The sequence below is a fragment of the Mus musculus genome, chromosome 7, assembly GCF_000001635.26.
Source record: "Mus musculus strain C57BL/6J chromosome 7, GRCm38.p6 C57BL/6J".
In the NCBI taxonomy this organism is placed as follows: Eukaryota; Metazoa; Chordata; class Mammalia; order Rodentia; family Muridae; genus Mus; species Mus musculus.
Genome location: NC_000073.6, coordinates 103,483,450 through 103,493,503, shown reverse-complemented (window position 1 = coordinate 103,493,503; position 10,054 = coordinate 103,483,450). Strand labels below are relative to the sequence as shown.

General features: G+C 38.7%; 1 protein-coding gene across 1 annotated transcript; it reads left to right on the top strand.

The window, feature by feature from the left end:
- Positions 1-627: 627 nt before the first annotated feature.
- Olfr609 (olfactory receptor 609) lies at positions 628-1,587 on the top strand. Its single transcript, NM_147082.2, has one exon. The coding sequence runs from the start codon at positions 628-630 to the stop codon at positions 1,585-1,587; it is 960 nt and encodes a 319-aa protein (NP_667293.2).
- Positions 1,588-10,054: the final 8,467 nt, after the last annotated feature.

The window sequence follows — 10,054 nt, the reverse complement described above, 5'->3', positions numbered from 1 at the left end:
TCTGACCTTTGCAGGCACCAGGAAAACACATTGGATGCATACATACAAAACATTTATGCAAATAAAATAAAATATTTTGAATAGTGCATATTTTTATAAAGTGCTTTAAACAAGGACATATGTAGCAAATTATAGTAATTTATTTTTATATGTGAAAGAAAAAAGTAACAGAATTCATCATGGTTGTTCCTTTGGAAAATGAGGGGAATGTGAAGAATTTGACAAAAAGGACTTGGGTTGTAGTGTAGGTTTAACACAATAGCTCCTCTAGGAGGGAGCTTCAATTCAGTTTCTAATATGTGTAGTACAGACTTGAAACCAACATACTCCTAGCTAATTTCTAAAGACCTATGCCAAATTCTAATTTAAGAATTAAATATCTTTGAAAGGTTCTTTATGCACTCTTATTATGGACAAAGAATTTCTTCTAACAATTAACAGATTCATCTTTTTAAAGGTGTCATTAATTAGGAACTAGAAGAAATGCTGTGATAAAGTAGATCATGGATGTGATAGAAACATTTTGAAGAGTCCTTGTAAGAGATCAGTTCTCAGAAGTTCTGACACAGACACTCTCTAGGCTTGGGTCCTGTACAGTTGATCTTGGAGCCGTCTACTACAGTCACCATGTCCTACTCCAATCATTCCAGCACTTCATTCTTTCTTACTGGCCTCCCTGGCCTTGAGACAGTGTATCTCTGGCTCTCCATTCCTTTGTGCACCATGTACATTGCCTCTCTGGCAGGGAATGGCTTGATTCTGTGGGTTGTAAAGTCAGAGCCCTCCCTGCACCAGCCTATGTACTACTTTCTATCCATGCTTGCAGTTACTGACCTTGGCCTGTCTGTCTCCACACTGCCTACCATGCTGACGATCTATATGATGGGTGTCAGCGAAGTGGCATTAGACATGTGCCTTGCACAGCTCTTCTTCATCCATACTTTCTCCATCATGGAGTCATCTGTGCTGCTGACTATGGCCTTTGACCGTGTTGTGGCCATCAGCAGTCCCCTACACTATGCCACCATCCTCACCAACCCTCGGGTTGCCAGTTTGGGCATGGTCATTTTGGTGCGAAGCATTGGTCTCCACATCCCTGCCCCCATCATGCTGAAGAAGCTACCTTACTGCCAGAAGCGTCATCTTTCCCACTCTTACTGCCTGCACCCAGATGTTATGAAGCTGGCCTGTACTGACACTCGCATCAACAGTGCCTATGGCCTCTTTGTGGTTCTCTCCACTCTGGGTGTGGACTCTGTGCTCATTGTTCTATCCTATGGGCTGATCCTCTACACAGTGCTGTCAATCGCTTCTAAGACTGAACGCCTCAAAGCCCTCAACACCTGTGTCTCCCACATCTGTTCTGTGCTGCTCTTCTACACACCTATGATTGGCCTTTCTATGATCCACCGATTTGGCAAGTGGGCTTCCCCCTGCAGCCGTGTGTTGCTCTCTTATCTTCACTTTCTCACACCTCCAGTGCTCAATCCAGTTGTTTATACCATAAAGACCAAGCAGATCCGACAGAGGATTTGGCGTATCTTCCGGTGTGGTGGAAGAAGCATTGGGCATATCCAGGGTCACTAAATCTTCCGTGAGGATTAAAACATGAAGAGAGCTATAGTTTCTATTCTGCATTAATTAAGATGCATAATGTTGACATTATAACTGAATGTATGACTAAATAGAATGTTTGCAGGCATGTAAATATACAGATAGTATTTGTACTAGATTTCGGGATTAAAAAATAGCAAATAGAATACTGTTCAGGTTTGTAATTTTTTTACATAGAAGCATTTTGAAAATATATAATCAGGTATAATCTTTATAAGGACAATATTTGTCTTTTTCCAATGTGCTTCAATTACTATAAATGCATTATCTTCAATTCATTAAGCATTTGCTTAGTGAAATACTGAAAGATTTACCCATGAAATATTAAAAGGATAAATATTGTGTCTCTAAAAGAAATTTTTTATAAGTGTATGACAATTTAAACATCTATGCTAGGTGAGCACAGGTCATGCTATTCACCCTTTGGATGTGACCATATTTTTTCTTACTATAAATTTCAAAGATGTCATAGCTATTGAATCAAACTTTTGTTGTTGTTGCTGTTACATTTAGCAAAACAGTTTTATAATGACATAAGAATAAAAACAATGTCAGACTAATCTCCTTGCTTGCATGCGACTTATGCACGCAGGTAAGTTGCTCAGTAGTCTTGAACACAACCAATTGCATGAAATAACTTAAAAGTCAAGCACATGAGAGCTGATATAGCTGAGTGGTCCAAACACTGTGTGGTACCTCTCTTTATGCACTTCATACTTCATATTCTAAATGTCTCATTTATGTCCAATTATGAAGAGAACTTGAGGGGCAAAGCAACAGACTGGCAGACATCAGTCACCAGAGAGGAACAAGCCGTCATGCATGTAGCACTGGACATTATGTAACACAAGTCAAAGACTCAAAAGAATGAGAATCAAATGTACTTTTGGTATTTGTTCCTGATCTTAAATATTAGTTGATAAGTTCAAAATATATGTTCTTTAGTGGAGTTGATAATGATTAAAAAAAATCTAAGGATGAATTTTGCATATTTTAGAATATACTTCTTATTTAAACAGAACAAAATTTTTTATTATATTAACTCATTTTTCTATATGAAAAAGGCATAATAGTACATGTCATTGCAGAAAAATATTTAGCTAAAATATGCATAATCCTTAATTATATTTCCAGCATTTTTATTTAATGACATATAATAGTTATGGGATATGGTCATTTTTAAATACAGGTATGGATTGCCGAATAATCAAAGAGGATAATTAATGTATTCCTTACCTTAAACAGTTATCCTTTTTCTGGTGTAAACAATTCCTTCTAGATGTTTTCAGTTACCCAATTCACAATATTGTTGACTACAATCACCCTACAGTGAGTTGAGAAATCTGAGCTAAACCTTATGTTCAACTGTAACAATGATCACATTAAGATGTTTCTTTACCCATTCCTGCCTTACACTTTCTGCAGCCTCTAGGAACCATTATCATAATCCTAAACCCTGTAATATCAGTCTTTAAGGCCAAATTGGGATATTTTTTTCTGATTTATGTAAATGGAAAGTGGTAACACATTTTATTGTCAGTATGATGGAGGTGGGTATGATTACCAGTTCATTCTACTAGTTTTGTGTCAATATGTAGTGGTAAAACTCAGAAAGTAATATATCATAAATCAAGATATCAATCATGTTTGTTAGCATATAGATGAAAACTAAAATGACTGTATGAATCTTATTGTCAACCAATGAAATAGTCCAACAGTAAAATGGAATAAATTCAAGATAATTAGACAATGAACCCCACTGTTTTGATGCTAACTGAAATAATATAAAACAAAACATCTGATGGACTTAATAGAGGTAAGAGTAAAACACTGGATTTCCAGTCAACTCATGGAGAATCATTAAAGGTAACAAAGTTGTCAATAAGTAGTTTGAGTCATTTTTAGACAATTTCAAATACAGTAGTAATCATGGTGCACTTTATCATGGAATTTTATTCATAAACCATCCATATAACTGTCCCTTCCTGTCTTAGGACCTCATCATGAACAGATAAGTGACTAATTTACATATGATTCAGACAATTTCTTCAGGCATGCATATTCTATAGTGGAAATTTGTCAGATGTGATAACAATATTCATAATTCATTATTTACTAGGGTTGTAACTGAAAGGTATATAAAAGGAATGGGAACTTTCACAGATGACTCACCCTGTGTGTGTATGTGTGTGTGTGTGTGTGTGTGTGTGTGTGTGTGTGTGTGTGTGACTTATTCTTATTAAACTTAAGAAGATATAGAGATGAGATTCATGAACATTATACACTGATGTGTTTGAAACACATATAGCCTAACAAGTGCCATTCTGTCATTGAATTAATATATGATACATACCCATTTTCCAGGTTCTACAAGAACAACAAATGGCAAGGCAGATTTTTAGACTTTTATGCAGATATGTAACTGCAAGATTATTCAGTTTTTCAGTTTAAATTAAAGTTATTCAGATTGCTACATGGATGCCTACCAATTCTCCCTGTTGAGATGAAAAAATTAAATGTTTTGATAATGCATGTATTGGGTACAACTATAATCTGTTTAAAGATACTTACTCAAACATTTATCATTTCTCTATGTTGAAAATATCCCTAATCCTGTTCTTGAGCTTTGTGAAACATATGACACCTTGGTGTTATCTTTTTGCCACCCTGCTGCAAAACAGAATGCGGAACTTTTTCCTATTTAAAATCTTTAGTTTTATTTTATGCGTATGAGTGTTTAGTCTGCATGTATTCCTATGCACCTCATATGTGCAGTGTTCCAGGAGGTCAGGAAAAGGCATTGGATCCATTGAGATCATCTCTCTATTTTTTTTTTCTGGTACATAGATAAAGTAACAATAAAAAAGCAAAGTTGAGAGAACCGGACAACTTCTGGAACGGGCGGAAGCACAGAGCCGCTGAGGCAGCACCCTTTGCGGGCCGTAGACAGCCGGCCACCGTCCAGACTGGAGGACAGGTGTCTGCCTGGCTGGGGAGGCGGCCTCAGCCTCAGCAGCAGCGGTCGCCATCTTGTTCCGGGACCCGCCAAACTTAGGAAATTAGTCTGAGCGGGTGAGAGGGTGCGCCAGAGAACCTGATGGCTTCTGGGACAGGCGGAAGCACAGAGCCGCTGAGGCAGCACCCTTTGCGGGCCGGGGACAGCCGGCCACCGTCCGGACCAGAGGACGGGTGTCCCCCTGGCTTGGGAGGCGGCCTCAGCCTCAGGAACAGCGGTCGCCATCTTGGTTCCGGGACTCCAAGGAACTTAGGAATTTGGTCTGCTCAGGTGAGAGTCTGCACCACAGAAGGTGACAGCTTCTGGGAACTGCCAAAGCAACACAGCTTCTGAGAAAGGTCCTGTTTTGGGCCTTCTTCTTCGGCCAGGAGGAGGTCCAAATACAAGATATCTGCGCACCTTGCCTGTAAGAGAGCTCGCCAGCAGAGAGTGCTCTGAGCACTGAAACTCAGAGGAGAGAATCTGTCTCCCAGGTCTGCTGATAGACGGTAACAGAATCACCAGAAGAACAATCTCTAAACAGAGTCAACTATAACTACTAACTCCAGAGATTACCAGATGGCGAAAGGTAAACGTAGGAATCTTACTAACAGGAACCAAGACCACTCACCATCATCAGAACCCAGCACTCCCACTTCGCCCAGTCCAGGGCACCCCAACACACCCGAAAACCTAGACCTAGATTTAAAAGCATATCTCATGATAATGGTAGAGGACATCAAGAAGGACTTTAATAAATCACTTAAAGAAATATAGGAGAACACTGCTAAAGAGTTACAAGTCCTTAAAGAAAAACAGGAAAACACAATCAAACAGGTAGAAGTCCTTACAGAAAAAGAGGAAAAAACATACAAACAGGTGATGGAAATGAACAAAACCATACTAGACCTAAAAAGGGAAGTAGACACAATAAAGAAAACTCAAAGCGAGGCAACACTGGAGATAGAAACCCTAGGAAAGAAATCTGGAATCATAGATTTGAGCATCAGCAACAGAATACAAGAGATGGAAGAGAGAATCTCAGGTGCAGAAGATTCCATAGAGAACATCGGCACAACAATCAAAGAAAATGGAAAATGCAGAAAGATCCTAACTCAAAATATCCAGGAAATCCAGGACACAATAAGAAGACCAAACCTACGGATAATAGGAGTGGATGAGAATGAAGACTTTCAACACAAAGGTCCAGCAAACATCTTCAACAAAATTATTGAAGAAAACTTCCCAAATCTAAAGAATGAGATGCCTATGAACATACAAGAAGCCTACAGAACTCCAAATAGACTTGACCAGAAAAGAAATTCCTCCGGACACATAATAATCAGAACAACAAATGCACTAAATAAAGATAGAATACTAAAAGCAGTAAGGGAAAAAGGTCAAGTAACATATAAAGGCAAGCCTATCAGAATTACACCAGATTTTTCACCAGAGACTATGAAAGCCAGAAGAGCCTGGACAGATGTTATACAGACACTAAGAGAACATAAATTCCAGCCCAGGCTACTATACCCAGCCAAACTCTCAATTATCATAGATGGAGAAACCAAAGTATTCCACGACAAAACCAAATTCACACATTATCTTTTCACGAATCCAGCCCTTCAAAGGATAATAACAGAAAAAAAACAATACAAGAACGGGAACAACGCTCTAGAAAAAACAAGAAGGTAATCCCTCAACAAACCTAAAAGAAGACAGCCAGAAGAACAGAATGCCAACTTTAACAACAAAAATAACAGGAAGCAACAATTACTTTTCCTTAATATCTCTTAACATCAATGGTCTCAACTTCCCAATAAAAAGACATAGACTAACAAACTGGCTACACACACAAGACCCAACATTTTGCTGCTTACAGGAAACTCATCTCAGAGAAAAAGATAGACACTACCTCAGAATGAAAGGCTGGAAAACAATTTTCCAAGCAAATGGTATGAAGAAACAAGCTGGAGTAGCCATCCTAATATCTGATAAGATTGACTTCCAACCCAAAGTCATCAAAAAAGACAAGGAGGGACACTTCATTCTCATCAAAGGTAAAATCCTCCAAGAGGAACTCTCAATTCTGAATATTTATGCTCCAAATACAAGAGCAGCCACATTCACTAAAGAAACTTTAGTAAAGCTCAAAGCACACATTGCACCTCACACAATAATAGTGGGAGACTTCAACACACCACTTTCACCAATGGACAGATCATGGAAACAGAAACTAAACAGGGACACACTGAAACTAACAGAAGTGATGAAACAAATGGATCTGACAGATATCTACAGAACATTTTATCCTAAAACAAAAGGATATACCTTCTTCTCAGCACCTCATGGTACCTTCTCCAAAATTGCCCACATAATAGGTCACAAATCAGGCCTCAACAGATTCAAAAATATTAAAATTGTCCCATGTATCCTATCAGATCACCATGCACTAAGGCTGATCTTCAATAACAAAATAAATAACAGAAAGCCAACATTCACGTGGAAACTGAACAACACTCTTCTCAATGATACCTTGGTCAAGGAAGGAATAAAGAAAGAAATTAAAGACTTTTTAGAGTTTAATGAAAATGAAGCCACAATGTACTCAAACCTTTGGGACACAATGAAAGCATTTATAAGAGGGAAACTCATAGCTCTGAGTGCCTCCAAGAAGAAACGGGAGAGAGCACATACTAGCAGCTTGACAACACATCTAAAGGCTCTAGAAAAAAAGGAAGCAAACTCACCCAAGAGGAGTAGACGGCAGGAAATAATCAAACTCAGGGGTGAAATCAACCAAGTGGAAACAAGAAGAACTATCCAAAGAATTAACCAAATGAGGAGTTGGTTCTTTGAGAAAATCAACAAGATAGATAAACCCTTAGCTAGACTCACTAGAGGGCACAGGGACAAAATCCTAATTAACAAAATCAGAAATGAAAAGGGAGACATAACAACAGATCCTGAAGAAATCCAAAACACCATCAGTTCCTTCTACAAAAGGCTATACTCAACTAAATTGGAAAACCTGGATGAAATGGACAAATTTCTGGACAGATACCAGGTACCAAAGTTGAATCAGGATCAAGTTGACCTTCTAAACAGTCCCATATCCCCTAAAGAAATAGAAGCAGTTATTAATAGTCTCCCAGCCAAAAAAAGCGCAGGACCAGACGGGTTTAGTGCAGAGTTCTATCAGACCTTCAAAGAAGATCTAATTCCAGTTCTGCACAAACTTTTTCACAAGATAGAAGTAGAAGGTACTCTACCCAACTCATTTTATGAAGCCACAACTACTCTGATACCTAAACCACAGAAAGATCCAACAAAGATAGAGAACTTCAGACCAATTTCTCTTATGAACATCGATGCAAAAATCCTTAATAAAATTCTCGCTAACCGAATCCAAGAACACATTAAAGCAATTATCTATCCTGACCAAGTAGGTTTATTCCAGGGATGCAGGGATGGCTTAATATACGAAAATCCATCAATGTAATCCATTATATAAACAAACTCAAAGACAAAAGCCACATGGTCATCTCGTTAGATGCAGAAAAAGCATTCGACAAGATCCAACACCCATTCATGATAAAAGTTCTGGAAAGATCAGGAATTCAAGGCCAATACCTAAACATGATAAAAGCAATCTACAGCAAACCAGTAGCCAACATCAAAGTAAATGGAGAGAAGCTGGAAGCAATCCCACTAAAATCAGGGACTAGACAAGGCTGCCCACTTTCTCCCTACCTTTTCAACATAGTACTCGAAGTATTAGCCAGAGCAATTCGACAACAAAAGGAGATCAAGGGGATACAAATTGGAAAAGAGGAAGTCAAAATATCACTTTTTGCAGATGATATGATAGTATATATAAGTGACCCTAAAAATTCCACCAGAGAACTCCTAAACCTGATAAACAGCTTCGGTGAAGTAGCTGGATATAAAATTAACTCAAACAAGTCAATGGCCTTTCTCTACACAAAGAATAAACAGGCTGAGAAAGAAATTAGGGAAACAACACCCTTCTCAATAGCCACAAATAATATAAAATATCTCGGCATGACTCTAACGAAGGAAGTGAAAGATCTGTATGATAAAAACTTCAAGTCCCTGAAGAAAGAAATTAAAGAAGATCTCAGAATATGGAAAGATCTCCCATGCTCATGGATTGGCAGGATCAACATTGTAAAAATGGCTATCTTGCCAAAAGCAATCTACAGATTCAATGCAATCCCCATCAAAATTCCAACTCAATTCTTCAACGAATTAGAAGGAGCAATTTGCAAATTCATCTGGAATAACAAAAAACCAAGGATAGCAAAAACTCTTCTCAAGGATAAAAGAACCTCTGGTGGAATCACCATGCCTGACCTAAAGCTTTACTACAGAGCAATTGTGATAAAAACTGCATGGTACTGGTATAGAGACAGACAAGTGGACCAATGGAATAGAATTGAAGACCCAGAAATGAACCCACATACCTATGGTCACTTGATCTTCGACAAGGGTGCCAAAACCATCCAGTGGAAGAAAGACAGCATTTTCAGCAATTGGTGGTGGCACAACTGGTTGTTCTCATGTAGAAGAATGCGAATAGATCCATACTTATCTCCTTGTACTAAGGTCAAATCTAAGTGGATCAAGGAACTTCACATAAAACCAGAGACACTGAAACTTATAGAGGAGAAAGTGGGGAAAAGCCTTGAAGATATGGGCACAGGGGAAAAATTCCTGAACAGAACAGCAATGGCTTGTGCTGTAAGATCTAGAATTGACAAATGGGACCTAATGAAACTCCAAAGTTTCTGCAAGGCAAAAGACACCGTCAATAAGACAAAAAGACCACCAACAGATTGGGAAAGGATCTTTACCTATCCTAAATCAGATAGGGGACTAATATCCAACATATATAAAGAACTCAAGAAGGTGGACTTCAGAAAATCAAATAACCCCATTAAAAAATGGGGCTCAGAACTGAACAAAGAATTCTCACCTGAGGAATACCGAATGGCAGAGAAGCACCTGAAAAAATGTTCAACATCCTTAATCATCAGGGAAATGCAAATCAAAACAACCCTGAGATTCCACCTCACACCAGTCAGAATGGCTAAGATAAAAAATTCAGGTGACAGCAGATGCTGGCGTGGATGTGGAGAAAGAGGAACACTCCTCCATTGTTGGTGGGATTGCAGGCTTGTACAACCACTCTGGAAATCAGTCTGGTGGTTCCTCAGAAAATTGGACATAGTACTACGGGAGGATCCAGCAATACCTCTCCTGGGCATATATCCAGAAGAAGCCCCAACTGGTAAGAAGGACACATGCTCCACTATGTTCATAGCAGCCTTATTTATAATAGCCAGAAACTGGGAAGAACCCAGATGCCCCTCAACAGAGGAATGGATACAGAAAATGTGGTACATCTACACAATGGAGTAC